Here is a 26,937-nt window from a genome sequence, read left to right on the forward strand (position 1 = left end):
CCTGCCACTTACTTGCTGGCCTAACATTCTCCCCTTTATTACAGTCTTTGGCATCCCATTACTAATCAAAATCTTCTGTATCCATCTTTCTTACCTCCTTTGATAATCTCCCAACAATCCCCTCTTTAAAGGTTTACAAAAATGTGGGAGGAAAAGACTATATGGACTGATTTGTGGCATATATGAGGAAGGAATCTGGACGGAAGACTTTGTGATATTAGTGTTACTTCCTATTCAGAAAAATAAAAAGGCTACTCATGTGAGGACTACAGAACAATAAGTTTGATTTCACACACAGCTAAAGTAGTTTTCAGCATCATCAAAAAAACGATAGAGATTAGGGCAAATGATTACTTAGGAGATGGTCAGTTAAGGTTTACGAAGGGGAGGGGCATGCAAGATGCTATTTCAGTAATGAGATTACTAATCAAGAGGAATATAGAATACAATCAGGACGTATTTTATACAATTTATATCAGGGGCCAGTTATATGGAGTCATTACTTCTATATCTTCAGAGGAAGACGGATTGTTTCCGTCGAAATATCAAGAAAATACGTATGAGTGTTCTTTTTTTGTGTCTATATTGTGTGTTACTGTGTATTGTACTATATACTATCTATATATATATATATATATATATATATATATATATATATATATATATATATATATATATATATATATATATATATATATATATATATATATATATATATATATATATATATATATATATATATATATATATATATATATATATATATATATATATATAAGAGATATTTTATATATATATATATATATGAGATATTTTTTATATATATGAGATACCTTTTTGAGTCACCTGGCATTTTTCATGTATACCTGTGCCTTTTGTGGTGTCTAAACCAAGTTTTGCTGATCATTAGCCCCTACCTCCAGCAGAACTCAATTGTTTTCTCCCCGCAGTCATTCCTCGTGCCTAAATCGTAGTCCCACACCTCATCACTATCTCTTCCTTTGCCTAACATCACATTTCAATCCCCCATCATTATCAAATATTTACCTGCAGCTACACACGTAATTATGTCCTCTAACTGATCGTATATCCTATCGACCTCTTCCTCCTTATGGTTGCTTGGTGGCATGTATACCTGAGCAATGACCAAGTTTGTCAGTTCTGCTTTTATCTCTACTAGTAATATTCTATTCATTGCTTGCTCTATGTTGACTATGCTTCATCTACATCTACACAATACCCCGCAAGCCACCACAAGGGGGTGTGGCGGGGGGTGTTAGGTCACCACCCATAAAAATGAACAATACCATATGCAAAAACAACAACATGAAAAACTACACCCACATCAGCACACACACTCATGCAAAAAACCCTCCATCCAAAACTCATGCAAACACATATACCTTAAACCAACAAACAACTGCACCCTAGGATGCAGCACTAAAGCCATCCAACAACACTTGAGCCATGGCACAACAAGCAAGAATGCATAACTCCACCACCACATGTACATGCAACACAAAACACTCTCCCCCCCGAGGAGACAGTGACAGGCAGGAAATGCAAGCCAATGTTGCAGGTAATGAGCAGATACCCCATGGAGAGGGATGATGGATTGAAAAGGGGACTTAAAACAGATGAACAGAACACTAATGAGGTCATTTGGAAAGAATGAGTTATGATAACAAAACACACAAGGTTAGTGAAAGAGCATGCAATTGAGAAGAACTAATTATTCCCTAGATGCTGAGGGTGGCAAGAGGAATTTTTGCTATCTATAACCATGCAGTTGCTATCCTGTATTATCTATGGGAAGGAGGAGTCCTCGAGTCTGCTAGTTCTGGCATCTATTTCCCGAATTTTAAATACATGATCCAAGTGACCAATGTATGTAAGAGTGCGAATAATTTGTGAGATCTCGGTGCTGAAACATGCGAATCTGAATTTATTTAGTAATTTCAATCTTGCATTGAATCGTCTCTCTTCTAATGATTCCCACCCCAACTCCATAAGCATTTTGGTGACACTTCGTTTTATCGTAAAAATTTTTAACAAAACTAATGCTTCTAAGTGTTGTCAACATAGTCACCGAAAAAAGGGCGCCAAGTTCGGTCGAATGTGAAAGTTTTGCTTACAGTTCTCTTCGATTGCAGGGGGGTGGTGCATCATGAGTTCTTGCCACAGGGTAGCATGGTAAATAAGGAATATTACCAGCAAATTATGTGCAATTTGTGTAAAGCAATCCACCACACACACCTGGATTTGTGGAAGAACAAAAATTGGCTTTTGCACCATGACAATGCCCCTGTCCACACATCATTACTTTTGTGCAAATTTTTTGCCAAAAACAACACACTAATGATGCCCCAGCTACTGTATTCCCCAGATCTGGCCCCCAGTGACTTTTTTATTCCCAAAACTGAAGAGGCCTATGGAAGGATGATGCTGTGCTACTATTGACGAGATAAAGACTGCATCGAAGGAGGAGTTGAACGAGATCAGAAAAAATGATTTTTGGAAGTGCTTCGAGGATTGGAAAAAACATTGGCACAAGTGTATAATATCTAATGGGGATTACTTTGAAGGGGGCAAAATAGACATTCATGAATAAATAAATAATTTTTGAAAAAACTCAAAAGTCGCGATACTTTTTGAATAGACCTCGTATACATCGATGAGGATAGCTTAGGTCCAGACTTACTACATATCAGGCCAGCAGTGAGTACAATAGGAGACTCCCATCATACTTCTAATTACTTTTTCAAATTAATAAGACCCTTCGAATTTGGTCAACCAAAGATTCCCAAAAAGACAATAGGGGATTCTTGAACACATAAAGTTGAAGCTGTTTATGTAAAAATTTTAAAACTTCAAGTGAAGTAGAATTGCACAGAAATCAAATTTTATCTAAAAAATGTATCCCTTTAGTTTAGAATATAATTATATGATATGAAAAGAATAATGCTGAGACCTTTTTATTTCCATATCAAAAACTCAATCTCTTGTCACAAGCAACAAAAATCGGTTCACCTTGACAAATGATTGATTTGGGATAATAATCATACTGATAGTAATAATAAAAGATAATTCAAAGTGGTAATCTTATCAGGTCCCTCTCCACATGTGAGTTCTTCTTTTACCCACAATTCTATCCATAGCCTGATAACGGACATATATTTGGCAGTTGATTAGAGAAAGAAGTGAGAAGTCTTGACTTTAACTATCACCATGAAGGCTGCTATACTCCTCCTGATTTCTTTGTCCCAGGTATTCTAATATATCCCTATTTATGCTCATCTAAATTTCAAACATTTTCTGTTTGTCACATCAAATTTGCTGCATGTTTTTGGTGTTCTGTTTTTTGCAATATTTGATCACAATAATAGCCTTAACTAACAGACATTTGTTCTATCTGACCTGAATTTTAGAGTATCTTCCCACCCAACTGCATTACTCATTGATCTACACTATGTCATCATTTTAACCTTACATATATATTTTATATCAAATCACATAAGACCCCTAATGCTCTCACTTTCAACAATATCACGTTATTCTAATTTATAGCTTTTTTTATTTTATTATTAGGCAAAGAAGAACCATTCATACTCATGATGACTACAGGATATCAATATTTTGCCAATAATGAGTGTAATGCAATTAATTTGACTCACAGATTACTCAGAGTTGTGAAAATAGATCTCTGAATGACCATTGCTGTCCCAAGATATTCATTACTCTTTGATAACATGCAAAAGAACTGTACACTCTTCACTATCAAGTCTATGAGCCTGATTCTTTAAAACAAACTCATCTATCAAACTGATGAATAACAGAAGCGGGTTTACTTTTTGAGAAAAAGATGATACATGCACTAAAGAATGAACTTTTATCATTTTAGAGTTTCCTGATTGTTCAAATATCTCTCAGTCAGTTGGAGATTCTGGTTGGTGTGGGGTAGCATTTCACTTGGCGAATACCCTGTTATGCTCATGTGATAAAGCAGAACAAGGGACATAGAGAGTACGATCTTTTGCATACACAATATAACTGCATCTATTTTGCTCTGTGACTGCCTCTACTTTTCCACTGCAGGCTGTGATACACTTAAAATTCATAATTAATTACACAATGCCACCACTGAGTACTCTAGTGGTTAGAGCAATTGTGTCTAAAGAGTAATTTGTGTTCTCTTGCCTTAGTTCACACCACAGACACTGATATTCAGTTAAACAGTCAGATATAGAGTTTGATCTTTTATTTTGCATCCACGGTCATAATCAGTTCAGCCTGGCTAAGGTACCACCAGTCGCCCTGTGATAAGAAAGGAGTCTTTCCAGATTTTGCTTTTCTCATTTACCACAACTGTCTCAATATCATTGGGTACCACACAATTCATCCCAAATATATAATTAGGCAATAGGTAAGAAAAAAATGCACAAAGAAACACTATGTCAGGGGACACATCGTTATGCTTAGCAATCGACAAGTTTCACCATTCCTTTCTATGAATATTCACATTACAACAATGGCATCGCTATCCCCATGCATCCAAAAATCCTTCCCTTCCTTAGATCAAACTGATCTTTTAGTATGTACCTTGTTGTTCATGCTGTAAAGTAATGTTCTATTGATGACCTCAGTACTTTTACCACATGCGACCACCCACTTATTGTCTCATAGCCCTAAAATACTGTTGCTTTACTATTTATTGGGGTGGGAGCTCACACTGATCCAGTGAAACATTCTGGCAAATAATTTCCTTGTAAATGCTTGTTTAAGTCCAAACAATCTTTTCCTTCCATTTTTCTCAAAACTCTTAGCATTTCCGCAGAGATACTATCTATTCCTACAGCCTTGTATGATCATTTTCCAAAGAACTTTTTCAATCTAATTATCTAGTATTACAAGGCATAAACTAGCCTCGCCTTCATTACATTCCTTTGCCAAGAATCTGTTTGGTTTAATCTTTTCACCATACAATTCTTCCATGTCAATATGCTTTCTACCTTCACCTCTTTATATTCTGTTAATAACTTTCCAGGTTTATTTCATATTTTGGTATAGTTTTTCCTTTGTAACCTACTGACAATCCTCTAACCTTCTTGCAGAATGATTTACATTTCCCTGCCTCAGAAATTTCTCCTTTTCCTTACACTGATCTTCCCATCATATTTATTTGGCCCAATTGGTTTCGCACCTAAGTTTTTTTTATTTCATACATAACACAAAATTTTCTCTCACCAATTCTATGTTTAAATATTCTATTACTTTCTCTCTTTGACCCTCCTAATCTTCTTTCTTGTTATCAATAGCCTTTCCTTAGTGTTCACAATACCTATTTTATCCTTAGGTATTTCTGCTTTCCATTTTTGAGACCCTCCCGCCCCTCCTTCACAGTTCCCATTCCCTTATTTTCACTTTGATGTTTTAGAAAATTTTCCTATTAATAGTTCCCTTTTCTTCATTCTAAATCTTCAACATTATGCTTTTGCACTCTTCCAAACCTCCTGACAAATCTGAACTGAATTGGATATCCCCCTCCCGAAAGCTGGGAGTCAATGACACTATTCCCAAATCTACGAGGGTCATCCGGAAAGTAGTACCCGTTCGTGAAATAAAGACACAAAAGTAAATATTAACAAACATAAAAAATTTTATTTGAAAGAGGATACTTTAAACTACTTCTCAACATAATCTCCAAGCAAATTAAGGCATTTGTCATAACGTGTGACAAGTTTCTGTATTCCTGCTGCATAGTCCTTCGCCGCCAGCTCATTGAGATACGCGAGGGACCCATCTTGCACAAATTTTTGCATAATGCAGATGGTGTTTAACAATTTCATGAACAATTGTTCGAGAAACATTGGGAAAATGCTCACAGATGTCATCAATTGTGACGCGCCGATCGTTCCTCACGAATTCGTCAACTGAGCTCACCAGTTGGTCTGTAATGACAGACGGTCTCTCCGAACGCTCATCGTCGTGTGTGTTCCCCCTCCCCATGTTGAAGTTGCGACACCACCGCCGAACAGACGACTCGTCCATTACATTGTCTCCATACACCTCCTTTAATTGGCGATGAATATCACATGGGCGAACGTTTCTTGCATTGAGGAATTTAATCACTGCCCTCACTTCACAACTGGCGGCGTTCTCAATTTTTTTAAACATTGTAAACAATCACAGAAACAACACAGGCAATGCTAGCGTCACGCAACTTGGCTCAGAGAAGGCAGACAAGCCACTGAAGCTATCTGACCTCGTCCAGCGGCTACTCGCGTCGTCAGCACTTCATGCGGCACGAACGGGTACTACTTTCCGGATGACCCTCGTATATCTAATGGTAATGTCACAGGTACCTTCTTATTTTTCCCATCATTTAAGATGAGTACTTATGTCTTTGATAATTTTTTAATGAAACATTTGTTATTTCTAAATGTTTCTCATAAAAAACTCAATTGTTTTCTCCCAATGATTATTAGTGACATTCAGTATCACTTTATACTCCAAAGGTTTTTATGTAATAAAACCTTCCAGATTCCAGAACAGAAGTTCTCTCTCTTTTCTCTTGCAATAATAATCCATTAACAACAATTGTTCCCAAGTTAAAATCAAGTAACAATCACTAATTGACAAACAAAATAGAAATATAAAAAAAGAAATTTTGGGTTATAATGTTAACTCACAATACATCAATTATCCATCTATTGGCCACATTTTTTTAAAATTTAGAGTCCTGAGATTGTATCTCAGCTCTCGGCCTTGTCATCTCCTGCCACTTCATTAGGTTTCACCTCATACATAACCTGATATCATGCAGTGGTCATCAACTCCTGCATGAGCCTTCTCTGGAGGAATGGACTTCAACATGCACACACCATGACACAGTGTTCAAGCTGCTTTTAGGGCCAATTCCATATGTTTGTGGCAGCCCTGCCTGGTACCCATTGCTCCAGCTATTGGTCATATGGTATCATTATAAAACTTCTTGGGAAGACTAAAAAAATACCTCATCAATAAGCACTTCAACCTTGATATGAGACATTCCCACTTTTCAAAGCCTTACAGAAGGTTGCCACTCAAGAGAAAGTCCATAATTATTTTTTCTTATGCAAAACTCAATTGATTGATCTCTCTCATTGATCACTCATAATTTCTAAACCATATTCCCTCACCTCCCTCCTCCCTCTACTGATTTCCTCTCACTTCCATATCCAACTCATATGGACCAATTCTCCTTCTACATGAAGTGTATACTTCCTGCCACATCTCAATTTATTTCTTTTAGTTAGTCATTCAAACTATCTGATTCTCCCTCCCAGTGACTACTTTTTGGCAAGGACACCTAGATTACCACTAAACTGAGATCTACTTTCACTTCTATCAATAAAATTCTATCGCTCCATCTGCTTTGTATCCACTACTATTCTCCCAGTTCCCAATTCAGTAGGCAAGCCATTCTATAGTCACTGACCTGGCATTGGTGCTTCCAGTATCTACATCTGTGCCTGAGAACTCATGATGCCCTCGTAATTTTGTTAAACCATCATTCCTAGAAATTTACATATTGGAGGGACCTGTTTAGTTCTCCTCGTTCCATCCGTAATCTGATATAAATATCATATAAATGTTTATCCCATTGTTACAAAATATACAAATACTATCTCCTCTTTTCCACAGAGCTTAAATGGGCATGTGGATAAGACAGACCCACCTCTCAGTGGTCACAACCCATGGCTAGGTGAAGTATATGACAAAATATGCATTAGGATTACCATTTGAACTACCTACAGACATATAATTTAAACAGTGGGAATGTAGATAATTTGGTAAATTGATAGCTAATCTAAATTTATTGCAATGGAAATATGTATCACTTAGGACTGAATGAGTCACTATTGATATGTAATATAATATAATCAAATTAGATTAATGAATAATACAAACTTTAATTACCTCACTCTCTTCTGGCTGCTTTAAATCAGTATAATATGAGAAATTACTCCACAATATTAATTTCAATTAACCATTTTTTCATAATAATGTTCAAAAATACACAACCTAATCATATAAATCTTAGAAGTTTGAATCAATTATTTGAATTCTAAAATATGTCTTTTGATAGGATATTTTTTTATAATTAAAAGATTCAAGGATCACATCTTTTCAGACCCTCAGATCTAATATACTAGTAAATCTAATAGAGCATGTCTGAAAAACTTGGCAAAATAATATAAGAAACCCTAAGACAGTATCTTCTACTTTTTACAGGTTTTCACAAAATATCAGATATTTCAGCTGAATCAAGCTCTAAAGAAGATGATACTTATATGAGCCCTGAATTGCACATTACTGGAGGCCAAGTAGCTACTCGTGGTCAATTTCCATGGACTGTATTAATACAAGTAGACAACTCCTACATATGTGGTGGTTCTCTTATATCCGATGAATGGATTCTAACTGCTGCAGAATGTACTTATGGGTGAGGAAAAAAGATGTGGAGAGGGCTATAATTCCAACCAACAGATTCTTAAAATAAGAATATTTTAATGCCCTTTCATACCAATTAATATTCTCTCATTGTTTATTTCCTAGTTTGAAGGTCGATCTTTCAAAAATTTATTTTTTTATGATTAATATCACCTTATTTTTTGGATAAGTTCTCCTAAACAATTTCTAATTTTTTGGGTAATGAGAAGTAGCAATCTCAACTTTGGTAAATAAATTTCATTATAGTTCGTTGACAAAAAGCTTGGGTAAATGGAATGATTATTATAACTGTGAAACTTAAACTTATTATAAATTATACATGCTAAAAAATCATGTAGTTCATATTTTACAAAAATATATACCCTTAATTGTGTTCCGCTTAGGAGTAGGCGAAGTCAAAAAAGCCTGTTTTAAAGTTATTTTAAGTAACTTGATCCTTTTTAGTTATTTATTCATTCCATACTTCCTTGCATTGGCATATATCTTTCATCTCTATAGCATTTACATTCACACATGTTCTTCATGTGCCAGTGACACAATATGTTTCTTGTCCTGAGAGACTTATTGGCTTTCTTGGGCAATCTCTTCCTCACAAATAATGTACCCATCTCTGACATATCTGTTTGGTAATTCAACTCTTGTTCATTCTCTCAACATGACTATACCAGCATAGTACACTTCTTTCACAGTTGTCTACTACTAATGAATCCAAAACAACATTCATTCAAAACCCACTCCTTCTTCATTCTGTCTCCTACTTTCATCGTGACCACTTCCCAAGCACTTAATGAACACAGAACTCATTCAAAAATAATATTTATCCTGGCTTACCCAAGTACTATCGTACTTCCATAAAATAATATTTAGAGGAGTATGCACAGTCATTTTTGTCTCTTTAGACAAATAATTACTTTTATATACTCTCAACTAATAGCACAACCTTTCTTACTAGCATTTGCATGACTTTTAATCTCTTCATCTATCCTATTATTTTTTGCAATAATTCTACAAAGATACACAAAATCATCCACTTGTTCAATTTTATCATTGCTTACACCAACTATGTATTCATCCTCATTATCAACCACAATTACCAATGTTTTTATAATTTTGTTCTTATCATTACCTCCCTGATGCTATATAAGGTTCCTTGTAGATCTGTTGGGCTCTCATCCAGCATTATAAGATCATTGCCGTAGAGGAGGATAGATGCTACATTTAGTCTTCTAATCATTACGCTTCCTTATTTCATACTACAATTAATTCAAACCATTCATTCACTTTTGCCCAACTATTATCACAAATAGCTTCCATAGCATTAAAGAACTGCTCATCCCTCCAATTCTTTCAAAACCACCCATAAATTTTCTCTGTGTACCTTATTTTAAGACTTTACCAAATCAGTGTATACTGAATATGCTTTCTTATGTATGCATATGTATTTTTCAAGCACATACTTGCTGAAGTTAAAATAGAAGACTCATACATGCCTTGATAGGCATATAATCACCTTGTATTCACCAGTTTTTGATCCAAGTTATTTTCTGTACTCCTTCCATGAACTCTATGAACTGTTTAATGAACACCCTTCTTGGTTTTCAAACAAATCCAATCTTTAGGTAGTTAGTCAAAGTTATTTATTACAGATTTGCCATGTTTCAAATCTACATTGGAGCTCAAAACTGGCAGGATGATGAGGTGGATCGCTTGATTGTTGACACCACAAACCGTATTGCTCATGGAGATTTTGACCCAAACACTTTTAAAAATGATATCGCATTAATTAAGTTAAGAAACAGGATAGGATTGAATGGTAAGTTTTAAAATTTAATTTTTTATATTTTCAAACATTTTCTAAATACATTCCAGTTCTGTCATAATTTCATCTTGCTTTGTTAAGAAATATTAAACCATAAATAATGCTTGATTGGAAAGATTTATGGTAACAGGTAGAGATAAGTCGGGTAAGGTAATAGTTGACGCAGGAAAGATCCAAGAGAGATGGAAGGAGTATATAGAAGAACTGTATAGTCAAGAACTTAGACCAACAAAGTTAGACATAGAAAAGGAACATGACGTAGAGGAAGATAGCTTAGGTCCAGGCATACTCGACGATAAAATAGAAAGGGCATTAAGGGAGATGAAACTAAATAAAGCCATGGGGTTGGATAACATTCCTACGGAACTACTGAAATGTATAGGAAAATGTGGGAGGTGGAGGCTATATAGGCTGATTCATAGTATATATGAGGAAGGAATCTGGCCGGAAGACTTTGTGAGATCCGTGTTAGTTCCTATTCCGAAAAAGGTAAAGTCTACATCATGTGAGGACTACAGGACAATAAGTTTGATATCCCTTGCAGCTAAAGTTGTTCTAAGGATCATTAACAAAAGGATAGAGAGTAGGGCAAATGATTACTTACGGGTTGACCAGTTTGGGTTTAGGAAGGGGAGAGGTACGCATGATGCCATTGCAGTAATGAGATTAGTAATCGAGAGGAATATAGAACACAACCAGGAGGTATTTGCCTGTTTCGTAGATTCCAAAAAAGTGTTTGATAGAGTGAATTTGGAAAAACTAATGATTATATTGAAGAAAATAGGAATAGATTGGAGGGACAGGAGGCTAATCCGCTATCTGTACATGTCTTAGACTGCTCAGGTGAGAGTCAGGAATGGGGAGTCCGGATGGGTAGTGTTAGGAAGAGGTGTAAGGCATGGTTGCCCATTATCACCGTTGCTTTTCAACCTGTATCTAGAGGAAATGATTAAAGAGGCATGGGAAGAACTGGAGGTAGGAATGAAAGTGGGCGGGGAATTCGTAAAATCAGGTTCGCTGATGACCAAGCTTTAGTCTGTCAGTCAGCCAAGGGGTTGCAAGCATTGCTGAGTGAATTGGAAATTCAGTGCGACAGGCATGGGATGAGAATCAATATTAATAAAACAAAGGTTGTGTGATTCTCTAGAAAGAAAGAGGCTAAGCTAAACATTAAAGTAGGAGGGCAAAAACTAGAGTAGGTAGAACAGTTTACTTATCTCGGTAGTGTTTTGGACCAACACAGTCAAAGTAGTAGGGACGTAAGGAGAAGAATTGCGCTAGGCAAAGAGGCTTTCACAAGGAGGAGGGAGTTGATGACAGGGATGTTGAGTAAAGATGTTAAGAAGAAACATGTCTAAACTTTGAAATGGAGCATAGTTATGTACGGCACAGAAACATCATCACTGAAGCAGGATGATAGAGGTAGACTGGAGGCTTTTGAAATGTGGGTGTGGAGAAGAATGGAGAAGGTGAAATGGACAGAGAAGACAAATGAGGAAGCACTTGGTATGGTGGGCGAAGAGAGGGGTTTGTTGGGAGCAATCCTATGGAGGCAGGAAAAGTGGCTGAAGGGGGTATTTACCGGCAGCGGGATGTTGAAGACTGTAATAGAGGGGAGAATGTTAGGCAAACGAGGAAAGGGAAGGAACAGGATAGGGATGTTAGACGGGATGAAGGGAGGAAGAAAATACTCAGAGATGAAGAGGGACCTGATGTAGAGTAGGATGTTGTGTTTTGCTAGGAGTCACAAAATATTTAATTAGTAGCTATGTCCATCCCAAAACCTACCTTAACGGTAGATTACCTAATAATAAAGCATAATTGGGTTTAAAAACCTCTTTAAACAGTTTTGGGTAAGATGTATAAAAGCACATTGTATATGATATGTGATTCTAATTTGATATATTTCTATTCTCAGAATATATACAGCCAATCACCCTACCAAAATACTCCATGCAAACAGAAGACTTAACTGGGACTAATGCTACAGCACTTGGTTGGGGCCAAACTTCAGATAGTACGTTTTTTAATATAGTTATTTTGTACCCTGACAGACTCAAGCATTTAAATATCCAAACTGTTAAAAAATCACTGAAAAGCATTTTTCAAGAGATTGAAAAGATTTTAAAAAGGTTTAATAATGAAGAATACCTCATCTATGGCCATTATGCAGATATATGTTACTGACACTTTTTATTAAATATCTAATAATACAATTATGAATGAATGCTTTGCTAAACTTGATTAAGAATGCAATTGGTGCAGGGATAAAGAAAGAAACTTGATTGTCATACAAGTACTACTGAAACTTTTTCATTTTTCTCAATTATTTCCGGGTACCTTTAGTACCTTACAAAACCAAAAACATAGAATATTAAGGAATTTTTTTTCAGTGAAGTATACATAGCGAGAAGCCACTCATTCTTCATTTCTCATTCCTAGACACTTATTTTCAACAAATTTGAGTTTGATAAAAGTTTGCAAATTTGCAATTTCAAATGGAAATCATTCTGATGAATACTTCTGTATACATATAATGAAACAGTTTTAGAATATGGTGCATATGCACATCTTTTTTGATTCTTTAACAGTGGCTTTAAAATGGTAGTGGTGATCATGTTTTGCAATGCACCCAGCAAAAAATGACTACCACCAGGTGGGTATTTGGGAGCCTTATGATGCATATATCATAGTGATATCACTGATATCATTATAAGATGTGGAAGTAACATCACTGTGATATCTATATCAGAATGGTATGCTATATCCTTCTAATAATTTTATGGTGGTAATTTTTTGCGATGGAACAAGGACAAATAGTGCTGACTGTAATTGAAAAGTCAGTTTAAGAAAAACTATATTTGTAAATAAAATTGATTAAATTAACGGTTTAATGTAAGGTTTAGAACAAATTCCAGAGATATGAGCATTATTGAGTGGAATTCATGAATATTTGTTAAAAATGAGAATATACTATTTCCAGCAAATAAAATAGTTTATTCATGATCCAGTTTTTGATGTGGTGGTGGGGTAACATCCTTGCCTGCCAAGCCAGATTCAATTTACGCCTAGTTGGGTTTTTGTCCATCCAGGGCATGGGTGTTTGTTATTGTTTCTATTATTATATTATTGCCACAAGTCCAACATAAAGGCCAAAGTGCTGTGTTTGGACTAATGTGAAAAAAATAAATATTATCTTCAGGTTAAGAAAGTGGTTACAACTGCATTTAATATGGGAAGTATACCATATAAAGGGTTTACCATATAACTATATATATTGGGAAGTATAGGGAGCAGGAGTAGGGTGGTGATTGGGATTGTCAAATGAAGATGTTAAGTAAGGACCAGGGAAGGGGATAAAGGTTGTAATAGGAAGCTGACAATGAAATGATAATGTTGTTCATTAGTTCCTAAAAGACATGTTTGGGACATGTATGAAACACATCATATTGATTGCAAATACTGTAGACAAATATAGTTCGTTGCAATTAGAGTGATAATATGTACTAATGTGGATTCATAAACAGATATCTAAAAGCATTGGGGTTTGCATTATATTCCAAGGTGGAAGGATTTATGTCATGGCATTGCTTAGTCACAGGTGATGTCTCATACATCAGTTCGTAAGCATACCTATGGCGATCGGATTATGTGGTGGAGAGGTAGGGAAAACTAAAGGAAACTGATGGGAAGGAGGGAAGGATTAGACTTGTATAACTTCCTTTATGAGAGGAATATTCTGTTTCATACTCATGATTTCTATTGGCTCCAAGCCGTCTTTTTTCTTCCCTTTGATTTGAATATGAAGCACTTTTGCACTGAAGTCACAATTTTGATTACACTCTAATATGAACTTGGTTACTTTTGAGGTGAGATTTCCCTAAATGGTGCCAATTTTATGATCCTTAATAGTAGAGCATAAGTGGCTCAACATAAAGACTTTTAATGAAGATCTGGGTTTAGAGAATGCAAGCCTAAACTTACGCTTGGGAATGAAATTGGCTATTCAGTATAATGCATTTTTCACAAAGAGAATTTAACATAATATGTTCAAATTAACATTCTAATCAGATGGGAGGTAAGAGCTCAGTTTTACAGAGAACTGCAGCTGTTTCCTTGAGATAAAAGTGATGATGAGCATTTCATTAGAGCCTTGGTTCACTGATGAGCATTCCCTTTTTCTTCGCCTGAACATGAGGTACCCACATCAAAATCTGAGTTGTGAATATGTACAAATATTATTTCTGGAAAACTGCATGTATTTATTTTTAGCAAATGAGGTTTTTATGTACATTAAAATGGTATTTATCAAACTTAAAGTTAGTTATGGCATATAATTATTATTATTATTTTATTGAAATATATCTTAATATTTTTATGAAAACTCCACAGATGATACAACAATTAACACAGATCTAAGATTTGTGTCAGTGACAGTAATAAGTGAGGCTGAATGCACATCTTCTTGGGGAGATAATATTGGACCAGGAAATATATGCACTGATGCAACAGATGGAAAATCCACTTGCAGTGTAAGTACAATACAGTTGTGGATGATAAAACAATGATTCAATAGTTCACGGTAGTAGGTACTTATTTTGTTACTAGCCATCAATAATAATCTAAAATCATAAACTATTGTTTAAAAATGCTTCTCAATCTGGAAATAGTGTGAACATGAAAATTTTTGCTCTACATGGATGAGTGAAAATCACTATCTCAATTAATTATTCAAACATTGATTTTGTTCCATTTTAAAAATTAATTTCAGTCTTTCTCTTCATTTTATTCATTTATCTACATTATCAACGGTCCTAATTGAACTCTGTCATTTAAGGGGCAGTCAAATGAAACTGAACTCTTACCATAACACAGTCGTCACAAATAGTGGCAACACTGTTATTACATATTGATACTGACATTGCTGTGGTAGGAGAACTGCATAGTGACAACCCAAAGGCGCACGAAGTTGTTGTGTTATGTACTCGTTGGTGCACAGACTGATCTATTGTGTTCATCAATTAGGTTTTCATTTGACTGCCCCTCATAAAAATGATTTCCTAATATAAACTACTATGCAGATTTTCCAGATGCAGAACTCTGAATGTTAGTCAGTAACTTCAAGAATTGTATTTGAATTTACATAAATTAATTGGAGAATGTTAGTTTTAAGAGAGGCTATGATGCTAGGCATATTGCTACCAGATACAGTAGAAATTTGATGCATAGCAACAGTGCCCTGAGACCCATCTGTTTGGTAATACATATTAAATCCATGACATACCCAGTCAGGTAATATGAAACTGTGGATACTACTGAACAATATGTGATATATAATGTGATATTCATGCAATAAACCTAAATATTTTCAATACAAAGATTTGATGCAGGGATAAAAAATTGTACTGTACATTTCATGCATTAATATGCAGTGAGTTCTCTCTCTCTCATATATTCACATAATTGCATTATGCAATGGTTTCTAGGTCGTTGTAAACTATGATTAATTAAAAACTATGGGTTCCCAATAAGAAAATTTCGGGACAGGACTGAATGATGAACACTCTCAAATAATTTGGTGAACAACCCAATATTATGGGCAAATGAGTATATGAGATGAAATGCACTTATGGGAAATCCAATGGTCAAACATGGAAAGTAATACTGCTCACAATTATGGAACATCGGAGGGCTAAAGAAAATAAACAATTCCACCTCTCGGCAATTGCAAAGCCTGCATGGTGTAAACCAAGACATTGAATAGAAATCAACAAGACAAGGGGGTTGGCATTCTTTTTCCCAGAATCATTGCAGAAATTATGAAGAATAAGGAGAATTTCAACAGGGAGGATGAATATGTACTTAATTTGGTGTGGAAAAGGGCGATTTGAGCTCACCCAATCCAATCTCTTTGGGTAATTTGACCACTTCGAGTTCATTTGACCACTTTGGTAAAAGTTGGGTAATCAAACCTCACCCAAGAACACCCCCTCAGCCTGCTTCAGGAAATCCAGAATACAAAACACTCAATCAGGCAGTTTAAAACCAGCCATTAAACACTGCATATAGCATCCAAACAATGCAAATCACTTTGACTTGAAGAGGCTTCCAGGATTTGGGCAGATACTGGTGTCAGCAATACTTATGAATGTCACAAAAGAAGAATGAAGCTTTGAATTACTATATATCATGGAAGTCTTCAGAAAAATGACTGGCGCATACCTAAGAAAAAGAAATTTGCCTTTAAAAGTAGAAAGAACTCAAAAGTATGAATAATAATTGAGATTCAATTTTTATTACCCCATTCAGAATTAGCTTTAGCTTTTGCTTAAACTGCAAAAAAAGATAATGTGCATGTAATCAACGTTTCACCATAGTTAATAACCTTATTTTAAGACTGATAACTTTAAAAAAAATGTTTTCACACTTCAGCAACCATTTATTAGTAAACCATAAACACAGCAATTAATATGAAGGTTGGTTTGGTAGTTAATGGTAGAGCTCACCCTGTGTTAAGCCCAATGGCATTTGAAATTTACACATCAGGGTAGGGAGGCCAGTTACTTTCCCTGTGGTTTCCCAGAAAGATTTGGTACCCAAAAAATGACATCGCTTGGGTGGAGTTGAGGGTGCCCAGAGAGGTTTACCTGGGAATCAAACTCAGGCCCTCCGGTCAGTAGTCCAATACTCTAGCCCTGGAATCAAAACAGAAACCACCATTTATTAGTACATCATTGGAAATAATAGTATGGAACTCCTTAACTTAAGCCCTGAATAAAAGACTCATTTTTTCAATTACTTAAATATATCGAATTTTTTTTAATTTTACAGGGAGATAATGGAGGACCTTTGGTGTCAGAAGACAAAGTTATCATTGGTATTCAGTCATTCCTGGCTTCAAATGGCTGCCAAAAGGGTATTGCATCTGTTTTTACACGAGTCACCCATTATCTTGACTGGATTGAGGCCAACTCTAATATTGTCATCCAAAAATAGTTATTCTTTAATCAAGTATTTCATGCATAACTAAAGTTTCCAGATACATTACAATCTCTGTATTATGAAGAATGAAATTAAAATAATACTTATCAGATAATATATTTTTATGTGTTCATGCAATTTGTGTAATCATTAATATATTTGTAAAGGTACCTGGTGCCATTTTATGTCAAAAAATATTCAAAATCAAGGGCTTTGTTGAAATGTTTAATGGGCGATTTCAATGCTTTGTTTACAAGACAAGAGTATACACCTAGCTTGTCTTAACCATAACATCAATTATGACACGTCACTTCTCTGAATTAATATTTTTTAACCTAAAATATTATAAAAATATATGTGTCCACATGCCCAGCAGTTTAGTCAGGGTAATAGGATTGGTGGGGAAAATCATTACGATGAATAAACCCTCAAAGCATATGAATCTGGTCAACCGTATGCTAGAACTCTAATGCATGAAAAAATCCTTGACACCATATAACCATTCATTCAACTAATGACATTTTTAAAGGATAATAGGTTGAGGAAGGCAACCACAGTTTAAATGAGAATCTGAATAGTCAACTAGACAGCCAATTAGTCAACATTTTGACCAGGTTGGGTCATCAAACTCTATATCCCCAAATTATCAACAAAAGTCTGTTAGTCTTGGAGATATATGTGGGGTCAGACTTTGGAGATAAGGGTGGACAACTGCCCTTTCTTTAACATCAGCCATTGCAACAGAAAAAGTAAATGAGTTAATAAAATCTCAAAAATATGCACATCTTAGCACTACTATGTGCATCCTACTGGAAGGCAAAACAAAACTGGTTGAAGTGTAAGAAATTCACAGTGTTAAAATCATTTTCCTCAACCAGGATTAAAACAAGATCCCTTGATATCTCGCTGAATGATTAAAACTATTAAGTTATGGAGGCATCCTATTATGCTGTTAATTTTTATCAACTTTAAAGGAATAATATGTAGTGATGAATGTAGCGACAGACGACGCGCTCGCGCCTCGACTCTCACTTGTCCGACGATGCGCTCGCGCCTCGATTCTCAATTGTCTGCAATTGCCCTAGAGGGCCGAGCGGCAATGACCAGAATGGCCTGGCGGCAATGACTCCGCACAAGTAGTGTGCGCGCATCCACCGTAGTGTCCAGATCGAGTCCGTCAGTCGCTTCATCGAGGACCTTCCATAATGTACTCGTACTAAGTCGCCGCAATAAACCTTACTATCCAATATCACCAGCATTATTCCTACCTAACCACGTGGAACCCTACATTTTATACGAAGGACCCTTTGAGGTACTTCAAAGGGAGAGCAAGTTTTATTTGCTTCGCATCCGAGGCCGAGAAAGGCGAGTATCCATAGATCGCCTGAAACCGGCCTTCATCATCGCCTGTGAGATTCCACACGGAGCAGAGGGATCACCATCCCCTACCCAGTTATCACCGACAACGGCTACACCCGTAGTGGCATGGAGAGCTCCTTTGGCGAACCAGGCAGCCCCTCAGACAGCACCGGCACCCCATGCAGCGCCGACACCCCAGGCTCCCATTCGCCCAGCTGAGGGGCGAGCAACCCGTTCCGGAAGGAGAGTCCGTTTCCCAGCGCATCTGAGAGACTTTTCAACGTAGAGCTGTCCCCACCGCTCCGGACCCAGTTTCCCATTGTTTTGTTTTCCCCCTTTTCGTTTCCTTCTCTTTCGTTCCAGGATAACCACTGTCACTGGTGAGGGGGTGCTGTAGCGACAGACGACGCGCTCGCGCCTCGACTCTCACTTGTCCGACGATGCGCTCGCGCCTCGATTCTCAATTGTCTGCAATTGCCCTAGAGGGCCGAGCGGTAATGACCAGAATGGCCTGGCAGCAATGACTCCGCACAAGTAGTGTGCGCGCATCCACCGTAGTGTCCAGATCGAGTCCGTCAGTCGCTTCATCGAGGACCTTCCATAATGTACTCGTACTAAGTCGCCGCAATAAACCTTACTATCCAATATCACCAGCATTATTCCTACCTAACCACGTGGAACCCTACAATGAATTATCTTGCATGCAATATCACAAGTAGTCATAGTCACAGCATTTTACCACAGTCCATGAGGTTAAAGCCAAAGTTTAAACACAGTGATGCTGAGTTAGTTTGCTCTGTGCTTTACTTTAAGGAAAATACAATTGTATTTAAATGTTGACTTTAACCTAGGGCACTGTGGTGCATTGTCCAAAGTGATTGACTATGATTTCTTGTGACACCCTTCTACCTTCCCAACCAACCTTATGTTTGTCCTATACATGTGTTATAACCCCTTTTCTTTATATCATTGTGTCTTTATTATTCAAAAAATGATTACATGCAACAATGATGAACATAGAACAAAGTATTAGTCCTGGCAATTAATGAACATGGCCCTTGGAGAGACAAGACTTCCGAGGTCATATCATGGAATCCTTGCATGCAGGCATTATCAATTCGCTCAGTTTCCTGGGAGCAGATGTGGATTTAGGTTGTAGTTTAGTAAAAATGAAGAGTAAAATCAGACTAAAGAGGATAAAACAGGGAAGGTGGTTGAAGAAATGGTTTGTAGAAGCATTTAATGGAACAATAAGAAAGTTAGTCAGATTGTTGAAATAGTTTCTAGAGTAACAAATCTTTCAAGGCGCACAATAGTTCCTAACTTCTAAAAATTTAATAATAAAATAGATAATGCCGCAATACAAAACATCACATAGCTTGTATGAGAGATATAAAAGACAATAATACTTACATTAAAGAATAGATAGTGAAATTCTTGTATTCTAACTATATCATCAATTTGATGCAAGATTTAAAATTACATTAATTTCATTTATTATAATTCAGATGCAGAAAAAATTTGACTTTTCCTTTCTATTTTATTTTTGATGACTGGAACAGTAAAGTTTACTGACTTTGTTTTTCTGAAAGGAAAAAAGTAATATTTTAATCATTTCTAAAAGAGAAAGGAACTTCAAAAAAGGGTGCAACTCGAAGTATTGGCTGTAGGAAACCTAATGGCGAGAATAAGTCAGAACAGAATCAGTAATCAGTAAGAATAATTCAGAATATTTAATATTATTACTAGATAAGTTATACAATAAGGACATTCCTAAATGCTTTGTACAAAAAGAAATGGATGGAAGATTTAGCTTGTGACTCAATTCATCAGGACTCTTATGAGCTGTTCAAGTACCATAGTAAATTTGCTCTGCTTGTGATCGTATTTAATGATATGATTTTAGAATTTGGATATGAGATAAAGGAAGCATATTTCATTAAAGAACTAACCAATTTAAAATAAAGCAACCTAAGGAAAAATATATCCTTATATAATATGCAAATCCCATATTAAAAAAATTAACATTTCATGGGCATCAGCTACAATATACTCTTGGGTGTGTATTGAAACATGGTTTGTAAAATACAAGGTGTGATCAAAAAAATACCAGACTGATTTTATTCTATGCAAACCATTCAACAGATCGAAACGAGATACAGTGCGCCATCTAGCAACACATCTAATACTACAACGAGAGGTGTTGTGTTTGTTTACGTTGAGTCATTATGCAGCAGCAGCAGTGCGTGTCTTAACCTGATCGTTGCCGCGTGCAACGACAGCAATGAAGGAGCTAGAGGAACAGCATGTGTGTGTGAAATTTTGTTTCAAACTTGGCAAAAGTGCTACGAAGACATTTGGAATAATGCACCAAGTCTTTGTTAATGAAGCTATGAATCGAAGCCAGTGTTTTGAGTGGTACAGTCATTTTAAAGCGGGCAGAACCTCGACAGATGAAGATTCGCGAATGGGACAGTCCTTCCACTTCGACACACCCCAACCATGTCAATTTGGTGCGGGAAAATTGCCATTTAACTGCTAGGGAGATAGCCGAGGAAGTGATCATTAGTTTTGGATCCCGTCAGGCAATTTTGACAGACACTTTAGGTATGACGCGCGTTCAAAATTCATCTTGCTCACACATGGCGCTGACCGTGATAGAGTTTTTCGCCAGAACCGGAACCTCCATGAACCCACAGCCACCCTACTCTCCAGAAGTGGCGCCATCAGACTTTTTTGTTTCCAAAGTTAAAACAATCTTGAAAGGGCCCCGATTCGACTCTATTGCGGACATTAAAACTAATTGTACGGCAGACCTGAAGAGGATCTCTGAGGTGGCTTACCAGGCAAGATTCCAGAGCTGGAAGAAACGTTGGCAATGGTGTCGTCAGCCAAGGCATGTACTTTGAGGGCGACAAGTTCAATTAAGCTGTCTCCGTCGAAATAAACAAGTTATAAAATCACTCTTTGTCTTTTTTTGATCACACCTTGTACATGACATTTGTACTGGCACTCATTGAGGAAAAATAAAAATTTCCTATCATGAATATTAGAAGACTATTGATAGGGCTTAATCAGATGAAGTAAAACTAAGTCATTCATGAAAAAATGTGAGCATACCAACCTTCTCCAGATTTTTTTCCTGCCTTTTGATTTGTTCTTTTTTCTATATAAATAAAACCAAAGGCGAAGGCTAAAGAAATATATTAATTCAGCGGCACTTAATAAACTGCAACCAAGAAATAAGCCAGCTGTGCCTCCAAGTGATACTGAAAAAAAACAATGTAATAAGTAATTCAATGATTTAAGGCTCTCCCTTGTGAAAATTCATGATCACTGAATAAATAAATTTGGTATTTTTCACCCAAAAACTTTATTATAATACTACCAGTTTTGATGCATCAGATATAAAATCTCATAGATTCCCAGGAAATTTATATATTCTCACTAGGAGGTAAGGTGGGCTATGGAAGGAAATTTGTGGTGGGAACGGGGGTGGGGAAGTATTGGTTAGGACGCGGCCTAACCGATACTTTCCCAATTTCTGTTTCGTGGGAGGAGGGGGATTGTTACTGGAGGGTTTGTCACAGAATTCTTTGGAATTTTTTACCCCCTTCCTCCTACAAATCATATCTTAGTGTCTTTCGATGTTACGAACCTCTTCACCAGGGTGCATTTCTGAGGAAATCAATATGGCCAAGAAAGTGCTAACAAATTCAGGGGCTCAAACCCCAACACTAAACAACTTTGTGTTCCTCCTGAAATTATATGTAGAGCAAAATTATTTGCAATTCAATGGGGTATACTACCAGAAAACACAGGGGTTGGATATGGGTTCACCTTTATCCCCACTCCTGGTGGACCTATTTATGGACGAACTGAAAAAAAATCTTTTCAGAAAGTGCTCCAACATTTCAAAATAAATTTATTGCTGGTACAGGTATGTTAACAATGTATTCACAGTGTAGACTGGTATGGAGAGACAGCAGGCTATTTTTTGAGTACTTTAAACGCCCAGGGGAAATGTATAAATTTTACTTGTGAGAAAGAAATCAATGGAAAGCTCAATCTCAAAAATCAACAAAGGCTATGAGTTTTCAATTTACTGGAGCACAACCCCTGTATTCCATGATATTCCCTTTAACTCCTGCAACCATATTTCCCAAAAACCGTCCATATTTTATTTAGCATAGAATAGATAGCTAAATATTCCACTTTCAAAATTTAATTTTTAGAGAAATTAATATAATTAAAATTATTGCAGTTAAAAATGGATACCACGGACCAAAACTTCACACCAAACTCCTTGATGAAGGCCATGGTTTAGAATTGAAACTAAATTGTCAGTTTGCAACATATCCAGTCATAATTTAGCATACATTTTGGAGGGAGACAATGTGTTCATAGGATGGATGCATTAATTGACTTCTGCTGGAAGGAGTGGTCAAAGGGGAGAGGAAGGCAGTAAGGCAGGGGTTGAAGGCTTAAAAAAAGAATAAGGAGAGGCTGGAAGAGCGTAAGGTAGGAGGCAAAAATAAGAACTTGCTGGTTGGGATGAAATTTTAATTGTGATGGTGTCTGGTTTCTAAATGTCTCACTAAAGCCTTCCTACTATCGGTGAAATATCGATATTAAAGAAACATTTCTTCCACCTTCAAAACTCTGACTAGACCAAGATATCTTATTTTTTCCCCTCCCAATGACATAAATGTTGAAAGTATTGTAGTGGTTCTCAGCAATATAAGTAAAAATCAGACTTTGGAGGTTGAAGGTCAACTGCCTCACCATGTCTATGCCACACATGAATTGATAATAATTATACATCTTACCAAGCAAGTCCTCTCTACTAAAAATAATCTCTCTCTGTAGCCTTATCCTGGCAAATTGTTCCACAGCCAGCCTGAATTTCATGGTTTCCTTGTCCAATGACCTGCTAAAAGGGAAGTAAAAATATATTTTTAGAGTAAATATTTTATTGGTATAATAAATGGTAAAATAAATGGTTTTTTTCTATTTCTAAAAAATTGGAGACCTTATTTTTGGATTACCCTCGTACATACTTCTTACCAATTCCTATAATAAAAGAAAGCATAAGCAATAAGTAGTCTTTAGATTGAAATGACTTGAAGATATTGTTGGATCATTAAAATAGAAGTAGAATTTTTAATGCCCACAGCATGAAGGGTAGTGGAAGATTAAAAGCACTCAGACATAATTTTCCCAAACACTTTCAAGTCTTCTAGACTTCTGGCAGTGATCCTCTGATTTGTTCTCCAATAAATAAAAAATAGTTTAAAATAATATCCATCAACAAATAAAAATGATGAAGCAAATGGCATGATCTATAAAATACCAGAAGGTACATATTGTTGTAGTTTTTGCTGGAGTCACCTCAAACTGATAAAGCTTAGACATCAGGGAGGTGTTAAGAAAAGTTGACATCAATTAAGCTTTTCCAGAAGACTAAACACATTAAGCATTATAATCATGATGCTAACGTTCCAGTATTAAATAAAAATAGAGTTTTTAACATACCAGCTAGAAAAAATTATGACAAAATGATAGACACTTACCCTTGACTTTTTCCAAAAGACGGCAAGCAGAAAAGGATTGATAGTGAGCATAATTAAACACTGCAAATTTTAAAAACCAAATTAAACATCTAGTAAACATAGTTTTATTCAGACTGAAGTCTTACTTTTTAGTTGGATGATTTGTATCCACTAAGAAATTAATGTCATCACATTGTGGATAGCAATTACATTTGAAATTAGTTCCCCCAACAAATATGTTTGAGCCATCCAACTTTCTTAATAGATCTAAAAAATTAATTAAAAAATTACATGTGAGATGATGAAAGTGTCAGAAACACATTTTCTTTCAATTTGTTTTGCCAATTAACTCCTTGTAAAAAGCAGTTTAAAGAAGTGATATAGTACTGAATTTTTTGCATTAAAAATATTCTTACCTGAATGCTTGTGCAGGCACACAAGTCCACCAACTTTACAAACAGGAGCATTGACTGGTAAATGGTATTAGATAATAATTATTATTATTATTCAAAATTGACCAGTTAAGGTAGGTTTTTGATGGACACAGTTAAACAATGTTAGAATAATTACACCCTGCCTATCCCACAAAACAAAAACCTAACACTGAACATTTTTATAGGCAATCTATTGGTTAAGGTAGGTTTGGGTGGGCACAAATACCAAACAAATTCTCTCCTAACAAAATACAACCTAGCTCCTACTATACAACAGCCCTCTCTACCTCTCTGTATACTTCCTTCCTCCCTGATTCTGTCTAAGATCCCTACATATTCTATTACAAACATTTTCTCATTTGGCTAACATTCTCCCTTCTGTCACTCTCCAACATCCCACTGCCGATCAATATACTTTGCATTAATTTTTTCTGTCTACTTAGAATTTATCAGAGCAATACCCTCTCCTGCCCCAACATACCCAGCACTTCCTCATTTGTTTTCCTTTTGGCCCATTTCACTTCCTCCATCCTTCTATACACCCACATTTCAAAAGCCTCCAGTCTACCTCTATCATCCTGCTTCAGTGATGATGTTTCTGTGCCGTACATAACTATGCTCCATTTCAAAGTTTAGACATGTTTCTTCTTAACATCTTTACTCAACATCCCTGTCATCAACTCCCTCCTCCTTGTGAAAGCCTCTTTGCCTAGCGCAATTCTTCTCCTTACGTCCCTACTACTTTGACTGTGTTGGTCCAAAACACTACCGAGATAAGTAAACTGTTCTACCTACTCTAGTTTTTGCCCTCCTAATTTAATGTTTAGCTTAGCCTTTTTCTTTCTAAAGAATCACACAACCTTTGTTTTATTAATATTGATTCTCATCCCATACCTGTCGCACTGAATTTCCAATTCACTCAGCAATGCTTGCAACCCCTTGGCTGACTGACAGACTAAAGCTTGGTCATCAGCGAACCTGATTTTACGAATTCCCCACCCACTTTCATTCCTACTTCCAGTTCTTCCCATGCCTCTTTAATCATTTCCTCTGCATTTATGTTGAACAGTGCTCTTCCTAACACTGCCCATCCAGACTCTCCATTCCCTACTTGCATCTGAGCAGCCTGAGACATGTACAGGTTGCGGATCAGTCCCCTGTCCCTCCAATATATCCCTATTTTCTGCAATATACTCATTAGTTTTTCCCAATTCACTCTATCAAACACTTTTTTGGAATCTACAAAACAGGCAAATACCTCCTGGTTGTGTTCTATATTCCTCTCGATTAATAATCTCATTACTGCAATGGCATCACGCGTACCTCTCACCTTCCTAAACCCAAACTGATCCTCCCCTAAGTAATCATTTGCCCTACTCTCCATCCTTTTGTTTATGATCCTGAGAACAACTTTAGCTGCGTGGGATATCAAACCTATCGTCCTGTAGTCCTCACATGATGTAGCCTTTACCTTTTTCGGAATAGGAACTAAAACTGATCTCACAAAGTCTTCCGGCCAGATTCCTTTCTCATAGATGCTACGAATCAGTCAAAACTGATTGAGTTTTTTTTTCTTTTTTATGCATTTCTGTGTTTTTGTCTTTGCTCACAAATGCTAACTTCATATAAAAAAACCAAAAAACTAAAGGAACTTGGTGCACATGAAACAGCACATATTATGTGCAGTGCTTACCATGTAAACAGAACTAATAATAATTATTATTATTACTGTATAAGGTACTAAACTCCAACAAAATAAGCATAAAAATCTAAGCTGTCGAATACAAAATTCTACTTACAGCTGCTCCAAAAGTGAGGAACACAACCACAAAAGTAGAAAGCCAGTTTTCTTCTGCACGACATTTTACAAAGGTTATAACTAAAAATAGGAACCCCTAGAATAGAGAAAATCCATACAGATTTGTGATGTATTTCAATCAAAAATTGGAACCCCTAAAATAGATACTATTATAAAGAACTGTGATGTAATTGAATAACATTTTGATTTAATTATTCAACAGGTATTCAATATAAAATAAAATATAAATGTAGAAGGGTGAAATAGGATAATATAGTGATATACCTACCCGCTACATTATAATCACCTAAAGAAACCTAATCTAAACTAAGAAACAACTTGATATCACCTAATGTTTAGTAATTTTCCTGGATAAGAGATATATTTATGACTATTCTGGACACCACAAGTGTGCAAAATTACTGAAAACTTTCTTGAATCATAATTTTGCCTTTGAGAATACATCATAATAAAAGGTTAATAATGATTATGGCATTTGAT

At 36.1% G+C, this 26,937-nt stretch overlaps 1 protein-coding gene across 1 annotated transcript; it reads left to right on the top strand.

Annotated features, from left to right (window-relative positions):
- The first annotated feature begins 1,560 nt into the window (after positions 1 to 1,560).
- On the top strand, positions 1,561 to 15,630 carry LOC139697376 (chymotrypsin BI-like). The gene is made up of 5 exons (XM_071596055.1): positions 1,561 to 1,579; positions 8,275 to 8,485; positions 10,140 to 10,306; positions 12,231 to 12,329; positions 14,705 to 15,630. The coding sequence occupies exons 1-5, from the start codon at positions 1,561 to 1,563 to the stop codon at positions 14,878 to 14,880; spliced, it is 672 nt and encodes a 223-aa protein (XP_071452156.1). The 3' UTR covers positions 14,881 to 15,630.
- The last annotated feature ends 11,307 nt before the right edge of the window (positions 15,631 to 26,937 follow it).

This window comes from Hetaerina americana, unplaced genomic scaffold (genome assembly GCF_022747635.1).
Source record: "Hetaerina americana unplaced genomic scaffold, ioHetAmer1.1.p SCAF_74, whole genome shotgun sequence".
In the NCBI taxonomy this organism is placed as follows: Eukaryota; Metazoa; Arthropoda; class Insecta; order Odonata; family Calopterygidae; genus Hetaerina; species Hetaerina americana.

Bases quoted from the DNA above. Each gene is read 5' to 3' on its own strand.
- LOC139697376 (XM_071596055.1), top strand. The intron at 10,307-12,230 runs GTAAGTTTTAAA...TTCTATTCTCAG, and splicing joins AAACAGGATAGGATTGAATG to AATATATACAGCCAATCACC. The intron at 12,330-14,704 runs GTACGTTTTTTA...AAAACTCCACAG, and splicing joins TTGGGGCCAAACTTCAGATA to ATGATACAACAATTAACACA.